This window comes from Chelonoidis abingdonii, chromosome 2 (genome assembly GCF_003597395.2).
Source record: "Chelonoidis abingdonii isolate Lonesome George chromosome 2, CheloAbing_2.0, whole genome shotgun sequence".
NCBI lineage: Eukaryota > Metazoa > Chordata > Testudines > Testudinidae > Chelonoidis > Chelonoidis abingdonii.
Window position 1 is genome coordinate 200706595 of NC_133770.1, and position 20142 is coordinate 200726736.

The following is a 20142-nucleotide window of genomic DNA, read 5'->3' on the forward strand; positions in this document are numbered from 1 at the left end:
CTAATCCAAGTTATCACTATCGAATTTAGCGCTACTCCTCTTGTTTGGGAGGAGTTCCGAAATCAATTTAAGGAGGCGGTTAACTCGATATTAATGACGACGTCATGTGAACGGATACAGCGTTAAATCGGTATATCGGCCATTAAACCGATTTAAAGTCGCAGTATAGACCTGGCCTCACAATAGGTTCTTCTTGGCTTATCCTATCTAGATTTCCTTAAGCAGTTCTATTAATTTTTTAGTGTTTGATGTATTTTCCTTACTTACACTCTACAGTGCTTTGAAAGAAGTTCACCCAAGGTGCAAAATATCTATTTCTAAGGGAAGTAAAGAAACCAAAACCTATCTTGGACAGTTAGTGGATTTTTATTGCTGCAATTTTTAGTATTTTGTAAATGTAATCGTATAACCTTGTGCTGTATAAAGCTAGGTAGAATTGGGTTTGGTAACTATTTTCATGGGAGACGTCAAAGGAAAGCCTACTGTAGTACCATACAGTGTATTGTTGGTGACATAGTATGCAACACTTTTCGTTCTCTGCCTACCTGTCCTCTCTTTTCTGGAATCTTAACCGATATTGGGGATTTGGAAAAGTGGTAGAGGGAACTGAGGTGGTTGGCGCACCAGGCCCAGTTTTATAGCCCCACTCTTAGAATATTGGAATACCCCAAGGGAAGGGGTGAAGAGGAGCTCATGTGCACTTCTGTGGCCATTGCTAATAAAAATTCTACTGTCTGTGCTGCCTCCAGCTGGCACATCCCCTAAGTGGGAATATGCAGATCCTGTCTCAAAGAACTCCGGTTACAAGTAAGTAACCTTCATTTGCTTAGTAACTTTTTCTTGGTTGATTATACCCACCTTTCTTTCCATGCTTTCTCTACCTTTTTGACCATAAAAATAAAGTCTTAAAACAACTATTTTTTGAACTGTTGTATTTCCTTTTTCTGCAGATTTTGATGACTCTATTAATTTTTGGAGAGTTCCATCCAGTCAAAGCCAATCTCCAAGTTCTCAGTCAACATCTGATACTATGGTAAATGCCAAAGTATTACATGCATATTACATTTAATGTTGTTTATATAGTATTTTCAAGAAAACAGACAGTAATGTAAGTGCTAAAACTGTAAAAGTTGAAAAACTACGTTATGCAATCATCAAGCTTTACACTTGTTTAGTTTTAGTAAATTGAGTAAAACCTCTGTATTTAGTCACGTATGCAAGTTCAAAAACAGTGGCTTAATTTGCCCAGTTAAATATGCAAGTAAACTTCAATTCTAGAGCCTCTAAATTTGATGAAATTTCCTAAATTCCTGTAATTTACTCTATTGAGTAAATCCAAATGAACTTGTTCCTAGCTACTTTTTACTTTGTCCAAACTAATGCTTAATAGTTAAACATCAGCATAACATCACAGAATCATGACAATGTGTCAGAATACCATTGCATGCAGGTGCAAAGTCACATCCTCTTTTGGGCCCCAAAATGTTTTTAGAATATATGAAAATTCCGCAAGCAATGTTTGCAAGACATGGGACATTAGCAAATCTCTTTCTGGCTAGAAGAATGATAGCTGCAATACAAGACTGCAAGCATACGTTATCCGTCAAGATATTAAATATAAAGCAAGAGAAAATTGAAATGAATCCTCAGGGCTCAAAGAAGGGAGTCATAGGATCTCTGAAAAGGAAAAAAATATTGTACAACATTCATATCTTACCTGGTGTAAGTTTTACATGTCTGTTTATTCAGGGTTTCCCAAATGGTATTGAGATATTGTACAACCATTTTAAGTTTAGTAAAATGTAATTCAGTAAATTTAAAATAATAAAAAATAAATACAACAGAAACCCTTTAATGGTATGTACCTTGAAGTTTCTGTATTGTTATAACCTGAGCACCTGAAGTGAAACTAGCTGTATGAGGAACATAGATAGAACTTCCAGCTAAGGCTGCATTTCAGACAGCCGTCAAAAAAATGTGCCCAAAAGTGTTGGCAAGACCTGTTCAAAAAGATTCAGGTCTGTTTTGAAAGAGGAGATGTTTGTGGTATCGATGATAGAATTAAAGAGTCACTTGGTCCACCTTGTAAAAAGACCACAAACCTGAAAGTGAAAGATGATACCATATTGACTGACAGGCAAAACTAACTTGACTGATGGATTGAGCATTACAAAGCACTCTGTTCAAAGGATGCCATTATCTGTGATACTGCCTTAGCTGCCATTCCCCAGCTTCCAGTGATGTAGGAGTTGGACCAAACACCAACTCCTGAAGATCTAGAGAAGACTATCAAAGAGATTGTGCCTAGGAAAGCAGCGGGCAATGACCTGATACCTCCAGAGCTCCTAAAGGCCGGAGTGAGAGAGCTTGCGAGTGACATTTATGCCCTTCTCTGCGTTTGTTGGGAAGAAAGCCATATACCTCAGGATCTGAAAGATTCAAAGAAAATTACTATATATAAAAATAAAAAGGATAGGGCAGACTGCAACAACTATCAAGAGAAGTCTTTGCTCAGAGTGGTGGTCAGCAAGGTGCTTGCAAGGGTCCTGTTGAAAAGACTCCCAAGTCCTTGCTGAAAGAGTCTAGCCTGACAGCCAGTGTGAGTTCAGAGCTGGATGCTCCATGACTGACATGTTCTTCACATTGCACTTGTTGCAAGAAAAAAGCTGTGAATAGGCACCTCTCTATCTAGCATTTGATGACCAACAAAAGGCCTTTGTTACAGTTAGCAGGAATGGCATCAGTAAGATCTTGTTGAAAATTGGCTATCCACAAAAGATACTCTCCCTATTCAAGGAGTTCCCTGAGGGAATGAAGGTAATCATCCAGTATGAAAATGAAACATCATCCAAGTATAGTATTGATACTGGTATGAAGCAAGGCTGCGTCTCAGCACCCACTGGCTTTGGTATCATCTTCTCTGTTCTTCTTAAGTATGCCTTTGGAAATGATCAATCTGGCATATTAATTGAATTGAGGATGTAAGGCAGCTCGTTTAACATCAGATCATTCCAGCATAGAAGGCATGGCACCCAACTTACTATTTGTGATCGTCTTATTGCATATGATGCTGTATTTGTCAGTAATTCACCCGATGAACTGCAGGTCATGATGAACAAGTTTTCTGATGCATGCACGAAGTTTGGCATGGTAATCGGTATTAACAAAAAACAGTTGTCATATCATGAAGTACCAACATTCCATCTAAAATCTATGTCAATAATGAGGCTCAGGACAACATGGATCACTTCTGCCATCTCTGCTCAATTCTTACCAGCTCACTTAACCTGGATAGGGAACTTGATGCTAGAAGGTGCAAAGCTTCTGTTACCTTTGGCAAACTTACCTCACATGTTTGGAATAACAGGTTGCTAACCCCGAACACAAAGGTGTCTATTTATCAGGCTTGTGTCCTTAGTACCATCCTTTATGGTTGTGAAAGCTGGGTTACATACTCCAAGCAGGAGCAGAGATTGAGCAGTTTCCACTTCCAGTGCTTTAGAAAAATCTTTGGAGTTACCTGGGACCAAACAGATCACCAATAACGAGATCCTTGAGAGAACCAACCTACAATCTATTCAAACTATGCTGGACTTTCACAGGCTTTGCTGGTCGGGACACATGGAGTACATGCCTCAAGATTGTCTGCCGAAGGCTGTGCTCTATGTACAAGTTAAGACCTGCCCACAGCACAGAGGAAGACCAGAGCTCCGATATAGTGCCAAGGGGAGGTAAGACCTCAAGAAATTCAGTATTCCCACAGACAGATAGGGAAAAAACTGCACAGAATCGTTCAGTTTGGAGAAACCAGGTTAAGTCTAGTGCAACCACTGCAGAGAGCCATCAGAGCGCCCAAGCTGAGGCCCACAGGTGAGCCAGGAAGCAGAATATGCTTCAACTTCCATCTGGTGAGTGGACCTGTGGCCACAGTGGGAAGGTTTGCCACTTGCACATAGGACTCTTTTCCCATACTATTGCTAAGCACCACTGACGGACCAACTTTGTTGCATCTCCTTTCAGCTATCAAGACATTGACAGCCATAACCAGATGTGTATCTTTAAATTTGATCTTTAATTAAAGGTACCAAGAGAAGATTAGCCTAAACCTTGTCCCTGTGAGTCCGGCACTTCTAGGCGGTTTATGCTAGCCTCAGAGGCTCATTGCGACCTTCCACGTAGCCCTTCTCTCTCTAGGGCCAGGGTTAGTCTACTGAGCCCTTTTCATCATAAGCCAGCAAGGAGATTGGTGAGAGAACTCCCACAGTCTCTGTTGTCCCTGCGACTAAATTCAGAACAGTTTAGCCTCCTGTCCTGACAGGGACCTGTCTTCCCTTCCCAGGAGGTGTTTCTGTAGTGGCAGGTTGGAGGGGAACCCGGGCCCGTCCTCTACTCCGGGTTCCGGCCCAGGGACCCTAATGGTGGCAGCTGTTGGTAGCTGACCTTTCACTGCCAGAGTTGCTACATTTCCCTGGGCCACTTCCCCACAGCTCTCCTGCTTCTCCCTTCTTCACCCTCACCTTAGGGCTCCCTTACTTATAGCTTGAGGGTGTCTTCATTAACCAACCCTTCAGGTGCACTTCCTCTCCTCTGACTCCCTGGCTTTCCACAGCCTGACTGGAGTGAGCCCTTTTATAGTATCAAAAGGGCCTTAATTAGAGTCAGGTGTTCACATTACCTTAATGGACTCACCTGACTCTTCGCAGGTTAATTGGAGTCAGGTGTTCTCATTAATCTGGAGCAGCACCCGCTCTGGTCAGTCAAGAAACAGAAAACTGCTAATCCAGTGGCCAGTATATCTGCCTTCTATTACGTTTGTTGTACCCAACTGGCCTGGGTCTATCATAGTATGTAATAATGAACTCTTTCTTTCAACACTTGGACACACTTACACCTTTGCTAGTTTATGTAATGTTATTTACTGAAGGTTTTTCTATGACTGCTGGAGAATTTCTTTAAAAAGAAACAGGTTTAAGGTTTTAGCCAATCATTAAAAAGATTTTCATAGTGAAAGTGCAATGCTGAATCAGTGCAGTGTTGCCCATAAGTGGGCATCTCTTCACTTTGCTGACCATCGTGACTGCTGCTTTGTATTTGGGCCTGGATTTTTCATCAGAGTCTTCTGATTTTTTTTTTATTTTTTAGTAGTTTGGGTTTATTTTATTTCTGGATCCTGACCTTTACCAAATTACAAGACAGCTGTGCTACACCTTTCTTTCTGCATGTACCAAGGCAGTTCAGACCTGTCCATGGGCCTGCAGGGATTGGCCAAACCACCTTGTGTCAGATTAACCGCTTCTGGTGATGCAAACGGTGACGATTCAACACTCCTGTCTTACCCATTAGCTTCATAACTTTTGAAGTTGATTTGAGGAAGTTGCAAGCAAGGCTTTCACATTATCCACTTCTTAGGAGACTTTCTTTCTTTTACTTTTATTTCTTTCTCCCTATGTTCCTCCCAACAAAGCTGAGCAAGTCTGAGACTAAGAGGTGAACCCAATCTGAGAAGAGACCCTCTCAGACCCTCAGATCTCCCAAAATCAGCAAACACTTGCTCAGAAAGTACTTCACAAGGACATCAATCCTCTTGAGTGCTTGGGATTCAGCAAAACTGAAGGATTCAAGGATTTTTCTTCATGAGTAAGCCCAAAGTTCCCCCTGAACAACCTGGTCTGGTCCACCTCTAAAGGAATAAGCGACAAACTCTTGATCCTGATTCTTAAGTGGTCAGTTAAGACCACTTGACAAGGAATCCGACATCCATTTAGACTTTTTCCATCTGTGCAAAAGGAAGATCTGAGTTCCGTTAGGATGGTCTCCTGCACTTCGTCTCCAGTTATTGGAGAATGAGGAGCATCATGTGTGATGTGAATAAGCTCAGGACACATCCACCAGCATGGCTCATGACCTAAAAGGAGAGAACAGACAAAAAAAGTAGTTGGTCGTCAGGGAGGACTACCATATGCTCAAAAGGTAAAAGGAAATCAAAAGGACCAAATATATATATTGGATAAAGTCCCAAAGCTGTCCTGTTACTCATCTATTTCCACAACTTCTAGCATCTACCCCAAAGAAGGGAAGCTCCACTTTGGATCACAGTAACAATGAAGCTGAGAAGCATAAGAAAAATTTTCCATTCAACTTCATTCCTTTTTCAAGGAGGAATGGGAAACTCCTAACAAAGGGAAAAGGCTCAGTCAGGAAGCTTTGAAATTCTGTAGGATAATAGAAAGTTTTTCCTTCATCCTCCCCAAAACCAATATAGCAATTGTACTCCCCACGTAGAGCATACTTCCTGCAGACAAAAAGACAGAAGCCACTCTTAGAAACTTCTTCAGAATCCCTGATAGCTTTATTTGCAGCCACATGCTTCACTAGAGCAACAAGCTAAAAAGACCCGATCATTATCATAAATTCAGCTTGTATTATGGAAAATATCTGTAGCCCCTGCATTTGTGATTCCCTGAAACTGGTAGCAAGAGTTGTGACATCCAGCCACTGAAATAGCTACATCTGGCTTTAGCAGATAGCTATTTAAAGCACATTCTTGGTGCCTCAGAACTGTCTGGTGGACTCATGTTTGAGAACTATTGATAAGGTGGTCTCTGATGACCTGGACAAGCTAAAGCTTCTCACTCCAGCAAAGTCCTAGGCTGACTACAAACCCTTGGCAAGGGCAGAGAATCCTTTTTAGACAGCTCCAAAGCCCATTGAAGTCAGTGGTGTGCCTTTCTGTTGATTTTGGTGGCCTTTGGATGAGACCTTTTGTTCTTACCTACAGAGAAAGCTAAGGGAATCTTCTTATGCCAGGGGTAAAATCTGGACATGGAACACCCACAGGAAACCCAGACTAGGTAACAAGTCCAACCCGTCCTTCCAATCCAGTCACTGATTGTAATCAAATGTCTGCATCCAGAAATAAGTCCGGGGGCAGGATATCCCACTGCTCGGATGCTTGGTTCCAGTTGACTTCAGATTGGTGGGCATTGGAGAATGTAGCATGGATACTTGTTCGACATTGCTTATTCATTACTTCTTTAAATTCAAGAGACGCCAAGAAACATCAAAACATTTGTGAGGAATGTAGGAGCTATCTGTACTTTTTATGAACATTGTGGGAATCCCCATTTGATATTCAGTGGATGACAGATATAAGGAACCCTTATGGTTAACTTAGTGCTATGGGACTCTGTAGGACTACAGGGAAAGCAGACAATGGATGTGGTTAACCCCAATCCCTGGTATTCAACACACAGTACAGGTGCTAGTTCCTTTGTAAGTTGACCCATGCTATGCTCTCATCAGCAAGCAGGCTGGTGGCCCTGAAGGGAGTGGGAAGAACTTCAGGCAGGAGCTTCTAAACCAGAGGTCGGCAACTTTTCAGCAGTGATGTGCCAAGTCTTCATTTATTCACTCTAATTTAAGGTTTCGCGTGCCAGTAATACATTTTAACATTTTTAGAAGGTCTCTTTAAGTCTATAATATATAACTAAGCGATTGTTGTATGTAAAGTAAATAAAGTTTTTAAAATGTTTAAGAAGCTTAAACATTAAATTAAATTAAAATGCAGAGCCCCCCGGACCGGTGACCAGGACCCGAGCAGTGTGAGTGCCACTGGAAATCAGCTTGCGTGCCACCTGGTCTACAACAGTTGCTAAGGGAGGAGCTATTTGCTTACTGCTACTCTGATTATCACATTAATCTGAATGTTTAACTATATTCGCTAGAGATGAAATCAAAAGGTGTGACAAAAAATAACTTCTGTTGTGGAAGGTTTTCTTCCATTTTGCATAGTTGAAAACAGTTGTGGAAAAGGCTGAGGTGCACTAATGATCTGTGATGACCATTGAGCATGTGTCATTGGCACTGTGGAGCTTCAGGCGAGGCCAGGAACCAATTTTTTAACACTGACTATTAAAACAAACACACACACACCCAAACACTTTGCTCCTGAAAACTTAGCTATCTTTAGACAATAAACATAGTACTAACAAAGAGTAAATCAATTGCTTTGTTTTTATCGCTTCCTAGATCCTTTCTGCCTCACCGTCAATGGGGAGCGTTGATGAGCTGCAGGCCCGTGCCCCGCTAACATCAGCTTGTTTTGTCCCTGAAACACCAGTTGACCGGCTTATGGCTCAAGGTAAACCAGAGATCAATTTAATTTTTAAATATATCCATGGACATAAATATTTTTTGGTTGCTTTGGGGTGAGAGGAGATTAGCAATATTGCATAAGATTTTCTGTGGAATTGAAAGTAAGAAATCCTTTATCCTTCTGAGAAGGAAGAGCGTTACACATGAACATTAAATACAACTGCTACTTCTTAAAGTTATAGCTGATTTTAAAAAGTATGTTTCTGGAAGTTGGTTGGTTTGGCGACCTGACCCACATTTTATAGAAATAAAAGATTCTATGTACTAACAAATTGGTAATAACCAAAAGTTGCCTATGGTGGCTTTTTTGTAGCCTATCTGAAATAAATTCATGGTCTATCAGTTTCTAATGGACAGATGTCTGCATTGCAAAAACCATCACCACACTTGGCACTGATTGGTGGTCTTACTGGTGGTCTCAGCAGTGGAGCCATGTTATATGGGCACAGAGTCTGAGCTTTTCTGGCATAGCTCTGTAAGGAAGCCTGTAGAGATCTTTTTAGAGATACACGTGTTTGATGGACTTTGGTTTTTATTGTTGTCAATCTGTCAGCTTTCCAGAACACTAGGCTTTCAGTAGAGAATAAATGTCTCACATAAAGATATTCTGTTATGAATTTCATTGTCTCATTCTTTCCCCATCTCTCCTAATCTGTCCTCAATGTAAAAAAAAAAAGTATTTCGCCCCCCTGTAGAAGAGTGGTGGTTTTTTAAAGTGATTGTTATGTTACAATGAAAAACTGTATTTTTAACATTTTCAGGCAAATTAGCAAGCATTATGAATATGCTTCTTTGGATTCCTCAGTCATAGAATCTGGGCATCATCTTAATTTATATAATTTGTGATGATATATTTTATTATCACAAATGATTAAATAAAAACAATAATTAAGGGAAACACTGCATAAAAATATTTCATTTATTATTTTTAATTTTTTCCCGCTTTTCTTTTTTCTGATCATTCAGGTTTCTTGTGCCACAGTTTGCCAAGCAGCTTTCCATATTTGACTTCTTATAGTGTGAGGTGTAACCATATGAAATTTCATATGTTTTGTTCCAAGAAGCTCTTGTTTTACTGTTTAAAAATCTATAGGGGAGTTGGATACACTAGGTAGCAAATAAAATGATATTTCTTTGTATTATGTAATTACTCTGTCTTATCTTTGGATGAGTGTTTTTGTTTTGGTCACTGTGTTCTAGGTCAGAGTGACACTACCACAACAGCAACTCCACGTGATTCTCCCCAGCCTGATGTTCCATCTAACCAGTGTGCTCTAGTCACACCTCCTCTCCTGTCAGCTGTATGCAGCCTGCTGGGCAACCTGCTGGTGATTGTTCCAAAGGACACTGGAATTGCTCTTCGACAAGCACACTTACTAACACCTCTCAGTAGGTAAGAGCTCAATAAATGCTGACCTACAAACAGGTGCAGCAGTAGAGGAGAACTAGAACAGGATAAGCAATATCCATGTTCCTAACCAGAACTTTGTGACAGATATTGATTGGCTCTTGGGTACTCTGAAATGTTCACTAACTCTTTTTAAATGAAGCTAGCAGACGCATGTGTTCATTTTGTACTTACGGAAAAGGTACCTATTTCCAGACAGATGATTCTCATTATTTTCAATGAGTCTTTCTGGTACAGGTTTTCATCAGTACAGGCATCTCCTCTTTCCCTCTGGTAATGATTAACCTTTGTTCAGATGGGTATTTATTTATTGTCCATTTTTGAATATGTGATCATCAGACATTGAGAGTTGTACGTGATTATATTTCATTGTGATCTTTTTCATTGCACAAAGAGTATGTTTGTATATATTGGAAAGTTGGGTTTGGAGGGGAAAGTGGAATTTGACAGCATGGGTCTTGTCCTTTTTCCCTCTCCTATATCTCCAAGTGATATATGGCAGCTGTGAGAGGGCTTAGGTTTGAGACTCTCACTATTTTTGTTTCTTTTTTTAAAGAACTCAAAGTAATTAAATGCAAAAACTGTTAATACTAAACAACATTAAAGTGATACTCAGGTTAAAGTTAATATATATTTTTAGAATAAATGTACTTCCAGTAGGTTACAGTTTGAAAAACTAAACCTTTTTTGTAAGTGGTTGCTCCACCTGTGACATATGAAGCACTAGAATTACGTTTGATCACATGAAGGAAGTATTTGACAGTGTTTTTAAACAATGAAGCTTCCTGCTAGTTGTATCTTAGAGTATGTCTACACTATGGGATTATTCCGATTTTACAGAAACTGATTTTTGGAAACAGATTGTATAAAGTCGAGTGCATTAATTCGGTGGTGTGCGTCCATGTACCGAGGCTACCCATTGGAATTCTGGGTTGAGAAACCAATGCCTGATGGGGCCAAAAATTTGTCACGGGTGGTTATGGGTAAATGTTATCAGTCAATCCTCTCTTCGTGAAAGCAACAGCAGACAATCATTTCATGCCCTTTTCCCTGGATTGCCCGGGCAGACACCACAGCACGGCAACCATGGAGCCCGTTCAGCCTTTTTTCACCCTCACCGTATGTCTATGGACGTTGTTAATAGACCCGATACTGCAGTGCTACACAGCAGCATCCCCTTGCCTTTGCACTTAGCAGAGATGGTTACCAGCCCTACTGTACCATCTGCTGCTTCAGGGGTGCTCCTGGCTGGCCTCAGAGAGGTTGGGTGGGGGCGCCTGGAAAATGGGAATGACTCCCCAAGTCATTCTCTTCTTTAAGTTTTGTTTAATGGAGAGTCAATCCTGCCTAGAATATCAGGCAAGCCTACTAAAGAACCAGAGAGGCAAACGGCCGCTCTGGGTCAGAGCCCCAGACATCCTGCAGAAATGATGAGCTGCATGTCATTCTAGGGGGTGCCCCTGCAACAATGCCACCCATTGCTTCCCTCCTCTCCCACCCCTCCTGGGCTACCGTGACAGTTATCCCCCTCATCTGTGTGATGAAGTAATAAAGAATGCATGAATAAGAAACAACACTGACTTTATTGCCTTTGCAAGCAGAGATCAAAGTAGGGAGGAGAGGGCAGCCTTCAGCTGCTATGATATTCCAGGCAGGAGTGAATCTCCATTAGACAAAGCTTAAAGAAGAGAATGACTTGTAGTCATTCCCATTTTTGCCCAGGCGCTCCCAGCGGACCTCACCGAGGCCTGCCTGGAGCACTCGCAGGACGACAATGATGGCTATCAGTCATACTGTACCGTCTGCTGTCCGCAAGGCAAGGGAAGGGGATGCTGCTGTGTAGTGCTGCAACACCGCATCTGCCAGCAGCATCCAGTAGACATACGGTGACATTGAAAAAAGGAGAGAGAGGATTTTTTTTCCTTTGCTTTCACGGAGGGAGGGGTGCCAATGATATATACCCTGAACAACGCGCAACAATGTTTTTGACCCTTCAGGCTTTGGGAGCTCAGCCAAGAATTCAAATGGTTTTCGGAGAGTGCGGGATAGCTACAGTCATCAGTCGTCCCTTGCTCCGTGAGCGTCCATTTGATTCTTTGGCTTTCTGGTACGTTTGTCTCAGCTCCTTAGTTTCACGCAGCACTGTGTTGAGTCCCTGCTGTGGCTTCTGTCCATCATAGCCTTAGGGATTTTTTCAAATGTTTGGCATTTCGTTGATTGGAACAGAGTTCTGATAGAACAGATTCATCTCCCCATACAGAGATCAGATTCAGTAACTCCCGTATGGTCCATGCTGGAGCTCTTCTTTGATTCTGGGACTGCATGATCACCTGTGCTGATCAGCTCTCCACGCTGGGCAAACAGGAAATGAAATTCAAAAGTTCACAGGACTTTTCTTGTCTACCTAGCCAGTGCATCCGACTTCAGATTGCTGTCCAGAGCGGACACAATGGTGCAGTGTGGGATAGCTTCCGGAGGCCAATACCGTCAAATTGCGGCTTCATTAACCCTAATTCGAAATGGCAATACCGATTTGAGCGCTACTCCCCTCATCAGGGAGGAGTACAGATATCGATATTAAGAGCCCTTTATATCGAAATAAAGGACTTCGTTGTGTGGACGGGTTTTAGGGTTAATTTGGTTTAACACTGCTAAATTCGAGATAAACTCGTAGTGTAGACCAGGCCTTAGTGCAGGACACTCTTTAGAATTTCAAAGACTTTTATTAGAGGCTTGTCTACACAATACATATTAGTGGAATTAAAGCAGTAAAAATCCTACTAGTGTGGATGCAGTTACACCAATATTAAGGTGTTTATACCTGTATAGCTTATTCCTGTATGGGAAGGAGAATAAGCTTGTCATGGTACAATTCCCCACTCTGAACCTTAGCGTCCAAAAGATGAGGTACCAGCATGAATTCCTCTAAGCTAATTACCAGCTTAGAACCTGTAGCGCTGCCACCAACCAGGAATTCCAGTGCCTGGTACACTCTGGTCCCCCCAAAACCTTGCCCGGGGAACCCCAAGACCCAGACCCTCTGGATCTTAACACAGGGAAAGTAAACCCTTTCCCCCACCATTGCCTCTCCCAGGCTTCCCCTCCCTGGGTTACCCTGGAAGATCACTGTGATTCAAACTCTTGGAATCACAAAACAGAGAGGACAATTCACCTTCCTCCCTCCTTCTCTTTCTCCTCCAGACTCTCCTGAGAGAGACAGTAATTCTGACCAGAGAAGAAATTAGCTTCTCTCTCCCCCTTCCTCCTTATCCCCACCCAATTCCCTGGTGAATCCAGACCCAGTCCCCTGGGATCTCACATGAGAATAAAAAAAACAATCAGGTTCTTTAAACAAGAAAGCTTTAATTAAAAGAGAGAAAACAGCTATAAAATTATCTTTGTAAATTTAAATTGGAATAGTTTACAGGGTTTTTAGCTATGGCACTGAGAATCCCTCACCAGCCTAAGTATCAAATACAAATTAAAACCTTTCAGCAAAAAATACAATTGAACTCCTTCCAGCCAAATGCACAATTAACTCCTTCCAGACAAATGCACATTTGCAAATAAAAACAAACAAACATAAGCCTTAACTCGCTTTATCTATCTAGTGCTCACTATTTTGAACTTATAAGAGCCTGTATCAGGGAGATTGGAGAGAACCTGGTTGACACACATCTGGTCCCGCTGAGCCCCCAGAGTAACAACAACAGATTCTAACAGCACACACAGAAACTTCCCTCCCTCAAGATTTGAAAGTATCCTGTCTCCTGATTGGTCCTCTGGTCAGGTGACAGCCAGGCTTACTGAACTTGTTAACCCTTTACAGTCAAAGAGATATAAAGTACTTCTGTGCTATTAACTTTTCTTATCTGTTTATGACAAAGCTATAATAGAATCAGGCACCTCCCTATTGATATAACAACATCCAACTAGTGATTGTACTGGTAAAACTATTTTGCTTTAAAAAAATCACAAACACCTTTTATACCAGTATAAGTGCATCTGCACTATGGTTTGAAATAATATAACTATTTGGGGATAATTGTAACATCCATGTAATGTATTTTACTCTAAGTTAATGATATGTACTGTTATCTTTAATAGCATATTTGTAAAGTTTCTTTTGTTTTGCATATAAGTTGAAACATATTACTCTAACAAACTATTTATCCTATATTTTCCATTAGTCTTGTAAATGCTAGGTTGGTTGAAAGATGTATGTTGGAATTGAAAGCTCCTCTGCCTCATCCATGTCACACTGAACATACAAAAGTTCAGGTTAGTTTTATGTGATTATGAAATGCAATGTATGAATTTAAAAGCTTGAAGTTCATTAAACGTATACAACGATATCAGTTTATTTAGACTGTATACAGTATCTTAGAACAGCTTTCAGAGCTTTTCTAAACTGCCATGTAAATTATATTAAATCATAATTCAGTCAAATTCTGTGTAAACTTGAGAGGAAAATATACTATGCACTATTCACAGTAGGCTATTCATTGTGTTTTAAAAAGAGTTGTACATAAAACTGTCAAACTATAAAACAGTTTTAACAATCTATTCTAAACCATAAAGAAAAAAATATTTTTTTTAAAACTTGATTAAAAACCTCCCAAACACTACCCTAATTCTGTATGGTAATTTTTGACCTAGTGTGATATGTAGAGATAAGCTAGAAACTCTCCAGGTCATAATTAAGGCTACATTTATATCACAGAGGTCACGGAAATCATGAAATCCGTGACTTCCGTTGACCTCCATGATATTTTCTGCCACGAGGTTGGCGGACCTCCCCATAGCTGCCCTGCCCCACAGGCAGGGGGACTCCGGAGCTCCTATGTGCCCCAGCAGCAGTGGGTGCTGAACCTGCTTATCCCTTTAGTCAGGGATATGTTTAGTGAAAGTTAGGGACAAGTCACAGGCTTCTGTGAATTTTTGTTTATTGCCTGTGACCTGTCCATGACTTTTACTCAATATCTGTGACAAAAACTTAATCTTAGTGATATTGTATTTTAATAGTGATGATTCAGCCATTGCTATTGTAGTAGTAATGGAATCACAATAATTATACTGAAACACCATAATAGTCATTATGCCAAAGACATTATATTTTAAATGTCAATTAGCTTAAAGTAAGTGGTGTTGTGTTCACTTTTCCATGAAAAAAAAAAATGTTCTGAAATGTTTAAATGAAAGAGAGACTGTCAGCAAATTGCTAGGATACTGTTGTCCCACATGTTCTGTTGTAAAAATGTAGCCTTATGTCTTCAGAATGACCTCTTTAGTTATACAAAAGCACATGACAGGCTGGGCATTATGATGTTTTATACTGAATAGTTTCAACCAGTTACTAACTCGTATATCTGTTGTTTTAAGTAGCTGTTTAGCATACAAATCCTTGCATCTGGCTGCACTTGTATTTCTCCATCTAGTTGTCCACAACAAACATGGCCGCTTCAGTTGAGGCCCTAGATCTTGCAGACATTAAAGCAGATGTGTAACTTTACATATAAGGAGTTGAACTGTTATTAGTGGGACAACTTGCATGTGTATAGTTATGCACATACTTAAGAGTTTCCAGGATTGGGGCCCTAGTGCTAAATGATTTTTCTTTCATAGAGTAAATAATATTATATAGGAAAAAACATGGGCAGAACTTATCACAGAAAACTTCAGAAAGAAATTAAAAAAATCTAATTACCTAAGTTCTGCAGGCAGATGTACTGAGAAGTCATTATCCACTCCTCAAATATTTTATGAGGCTCACCACTGATGTATGGGGTGAAAAATTGAAGCCAAAGTCTTCCACAACATCTAAGTTATATCAAAAAGAACTTTCATAGTCTAACTGTATGAAGGGCTGCCATATTCTTTTATCAAACAGTTTACTTAAACTACCAAAGAGACTGCAAAGAGAGCCTATTTTGAGAGAGACTGGAAACACTCAAAAAGATGTAATTCACTGACCCTCCTTTAGTTCCTTTGGGAAGAATCACTAACATTTTTTAAAATCTTTAGTTACAGTGGCCATTATGAGGATATATTCATATTCTCATCAGTGTCCCCATGCTGTATTTTTTCTGTTTGCTTCACAACTATTCAGAGGAATATTGTTTAGTCCTCAAGGTTTCTCCACAACTTCCTCCTAAGAAATTTCCTTATCTATCAGTGATACCTTGGATTTCACACCAGTGTCTTCAGAATGGGAATTTTCCATCATCTTGTATAATAAACATTTGTGGGGAAAAAAAAACTAACTTCAGTCCGCATCACTTTAATTGCCCATCTCTTTAAGTGATATATATTTAGGCTTGACAGGATTAAATTTTAATTGATAACTTTCAGTAATCGCTGAAATCCATGACAAAAAAATCAACGAGTATCTATAGGTGTATCTGAGAGTCCATGCTGGGAGTCGTCTGCAGTCCTGCTGTCATGGAAGTAAGTAGTCTGTGACAATGCAGCTGTACAGGGCTCCTTGTGCTGCCTCAGGTGACAAATTAGGGATGGGGGTGGGGGAAGAGTCTGCGGTCCTTGTGGGGGAGAGCAGAGACCCCTGACTGATGCTGTGAGGAGGAGTCACCAGCTGTGGGAGAGGTCACCCCACTGCTGAAACTGCAGTCCTGCTGACACAGACCTGCTTTCTCACTCACTAGCTGGGCATGCTGGGGTTCTCTGCTCTGCCCCACCAGGACTACAGACTTTCCCACACCTTGTGCTAGCAGGGATCAGGTGTCACCAGCAGCTCCATTGTCACAAGAGTGAGGGGATAGGGTTGTGACAACAGAGCTGCAGAGGATTCCTATATGTCTGCTGGGCTGGTTACACCTGATCCCTGCAGTCTTAAGGTGCAATGGAGGCTACAGTTGTCCTGGCCTTGCAGAGCAGAGACATCCCCCTCCTCCCACCGTGACTAGGACTTCAAGGAGGAAGACGAGCCCCTGGTGGCAGGGAAGGCTACCCCACTGCTGAACAGTTGCTGCATGGAGGTGGCTCCCACACTCCTGGCTGATGAATGTGTGGGTGAGGCCAGTGACACCCAATTCCTGCAGGCACACGGTGCAGGGAAGGTTGCAATCCAGGCCCAGCAGAGCAAAGACCCGCTTAACCCAGCTGTGGAGGGCTTTAGGAACTAGTCAGCAACAGGGTGGCCTCACCTGCAGCCGGGGATGACAACAACTCCTTATAGCCTTGGCTGGGAGTCTCTGCGATGCCCAGACAGGACCCTGAGCCTTCTCTGCATCTTATGCCAACAGAGATCCAGTGTCAGCAGCTTCATGGCTTTACAGGGAGCTCTCTGGAGCTCCCTAGTCATGGCCCAGCTCACTCACTCACCAGCCAGGAGTGTAGGAGCTGTACCTGGCAGAAACTGTTTGGCAGTGGAGTGACTTCCACAGCCACAGGATAATCCTTCTTGTGGCTGGGAATTTCTGTTCTGCAGGTCCAGGACAACTGCAGCTTCCCCTGCACCTTGTTCCCCGGGGCCACAGAGGGCGCCCCTCCCCCCCCCCCCCCCCCGCTGTCAGAACTGCCCTAACCCTCAGTACAACCCTATCCCCACAACTTTAAAATAAAATAGTTAAAATAAAAAAATCTTAATAAAAATGACAAAATAAATTTTAAAAAAGAATATCAAATTCGCCACTAATATTGCAAGAAGACTGCAGTGCTAGGAACAGCTAAGTACTGCGCAGACCCTCAAACTCCAGGCCTCTGGTAGAGGACCCGAGGTTAAGGAGACACATACCACCATAGGGTGAGAGGGAATTAAAAAAAATTCCCTTCTCACCCCATGGGGGTATGTGTCTTTCTTAACCTCGGGTCCTCTACCAGAGGCCTGGGAGTTGAGGTTCTGCGCAGTATCTTAGCTGTTCCTAGCACTGCAGTCTTCTGGACAGAGAGCTTGGATGTTGTTCCTCGGATCTGTTGGAGCACTCACCCAGCTAGGAGTCATAGCCTGAGTGCTCTACCAACACTGGGAACCACTTTTGGCCTTCACTTTCTACATCCTCTCTAGTTCCTCTTTCAGGCCCTGGTACTTCTCCAGGTTCTCATATTCCTTCTTCCTGATGTTGCTGTCACTTGGCACTGCTATATTTATCACCACCGCTGTCTTCTGGACCTTGTCTATTACAATGATGTCTGGTTGATTGGCCAGTACCTGCCTGTCCGTCTGGATCTGGAAGTCCCACAGAATCTTAGCCCTGCTATTCTCCACAACCTTCTTTGAGAATATATAATATTCTCAAAAAGGTGCATTATGTGGTATTGCCTAAAGTAGGTCTTAACATACTGTAAAATCAGGTTTCAAGGATCCAGCTTTTGTGTCCTTTTTACTGTTTTAACAGGTTTTATTCCTACTTCAGTACTTGTCTTCAGTATCCAGGCTTCTACAGTCATGTTTATTGGTAGACACTCACCTTGTGATCCAGGATGAGCTAATGAAACCTCTTTTGGGAAATACCTTAATGATCCTCTCCGTTCGCTCTCTGGATGGCTTGGGTAATATGTAGATACTTCTCTTGTCTAGACAGACAGATGCACGTCTTACTCAGCAAAATCAGTACCATCTTTCCTGACATTGTATGTTAAACTGTAGAGTTACGTTTCATTTGCTACATGCTAATATTTAGAAGTTTATATCTGCTAGCCATTTACTCTCTAGTCTTCAAGCATAATTACGAAATAAGGGGAGAAACTGAGTTAAAATTGGTTTGGGGCTGAATTATTTGTGTATGGGATGGGGGTTGCATGTTTGTTTTTGTCATCACTTTTTATTTTAAAAGTAAGTTTCTGTGGTCAGGCTTAGATATCCAGTTTTCTGTTTATGTGTTAATAGCTTAAACTTCCTATGTTCTGTTTGCAGATACTGAGTTAACATCTGCGGTTCACCAAACATGGACAGACTTGTTTAGCCTTCTGGCTATGCTGTTAAGGAAAAGTGGCCAAGTCACTCTTCCATCTGTGACAGCAGCTCTTGGAAAACATTGGACTGCAATAATTGGTAATGCCTATTCTTAGATGGATTTAGGCCTTGCAGCTAATAATGAGGATGACCTCTTATTAGATGCTATCAAATACTTATAAAGGACATATCCATAACAATAAACGAAATGTGCCTGCTTTTTACTGAGAAGATACCCTTGTTTGTTTTTATAACTTTTTTCTTATAAAGTTTCGTAAAGTCATTTCTCAACTATTACACAGCTTTCCAATTTTTTATTTGTATAGACTTCAACAGTTTCTGGTTCTGAACTTTGGGATAAAGTAAATCAGCTTTAATTAGAGGCTGAACAGAGCCCTAGCGTACTGTTCTTTGTTTTGGGTTTTTTTTTCCTTACACTGATAGTTGATGTAAAACGTACGAAAGCAAATAAAAACATACAAGCCTGAAAAATATTTTTAAAGGTCACAAACTTTTCTTGCTGCATGAGTCATCATGTAGTCACTTGTTGTTGTATAATGGTTTAAACTATTACACAAATAATAAGTTAATTATTATAATTAAGACCCTGATTACTCTGTTTAATCTATCATGTGCCTACTATTAATCACCTAAGTAGTCCCATTGAAATCTATGCTTTTAGTTAGGCATGTGCTAAGTAACTTGTTGAGCCAGGCCTACCTGCACCTCTGCCAATAGAGTGAGCTTCTAATGAAAAGCTTCTGATTGCTGCTGTCTTTAGTATAATGCAAGCTCTGGTTTAAAGTGAGGGGAAGGCTAAAAAATTCAAGCAAGTGACTCGTCTAACAAGTGAAGGTTGACTAAACAATTTCAGTGCTCATTTGTGGTTTTGTTCTTTTAATTGCAAATGTGACATGGAATACTTAGTCATTCACACTTTACATAAATTTAGAATACAAAAATGTGTTTTTAAACTTAGGTGCAAATACTTAGGGCTCATTGGATGTCTCTTGCAAGCACTAGTGTGCTGTTCCATGAGCCAGCCACATACCTTGGATTAGTTTGTTCCAGTTCTGAAATGTTTAACATGTCTTGAAGCTGAAATTAAAAAAAAAAATCTGTTATGTATTTGATCTTTTAGATAAAATTTGTGACTGTGTGCATCTATCTACCACATGTCCCAGTTTATATATGGGCAGTTTGCAGTTCCTCTCCATTCTCTTAGCTGAAGAGGGGAAAAGGCAGCTCCAAGATAAACAGAATATTTGCCCCAACCCAACAATTACTTTTCTTCTAGATGAAGCGGAAAGAGGTTTGGCATCAGGGGCCAAACTTAATGAATTAATAATTCAGGTATAAATTTATATATTCAATAAATTAATACAATGGTATTATGGTTTTGATTATATGACTGAGATCATGTTTCTATTGTAATGCTGAATGTCTAATTAAAAGCTAGACCAATTTTGAGAACTAGTCTTAGTAAAGAATCCAGAGCACTTCAAACAAACTGGTTTATTAACTACATGTAAAAATCACTCTTCTCACCACTGTTAAACAGCTTTTTAACACCACACAGCAACATTACATAATAGTTTAAGGTAGGAAGTGAATACAATATCTGATTTAAATGGCAGAGGAAGATTTTACATCATTAGAATATCATTAT

At 40.8% G+C, this 20142-nt stretch overlaps 1 protein-coding gene across 8 annotated transcripts in view; it reads left to right on the plus strand.

Moving 5' to 3' along the window:
* The window catches only part of RTTN (rotatin), a 161431-nt gene that overhangs the window by 104501 nt on the left and 36788 nt on the right, over window positions 1-20142 (plus strand). For all 8 annotated transcript variants that reach the window (XR_012655334.1, XM_075062917.1, XM_075062916.1 and 5 more), the window contains exons 34-40: window positions 951-1033; window positions 8029-8140; window positions 9355-9547; window positions 13753-13843; window positions 17917-18070; window positions 18435-18572; window positions 19615-19826. Coding sequence is in view for 7 of the 8 variants with exons in the window: in XM_075062917.1 (XP_074919018.1) it covers window positions 951-1033; window positions 8029-8140; window positions 9355-9547; window positions 13753-13843; window positions 17917-18070; window positions 18435-18572; window positions 19615-19826 (983 nt within the window). In the remaining variant the exon portion in view is untranslated. The remainder of the gene's footprint in view (window positions 1-950; window positions 1034-8028; window positions 8141-9354; window positions 9548-13752; window positions 13844-17916; window positions 18071-18434; window positions 18573-19614; window positions 19827-20142) is intronic.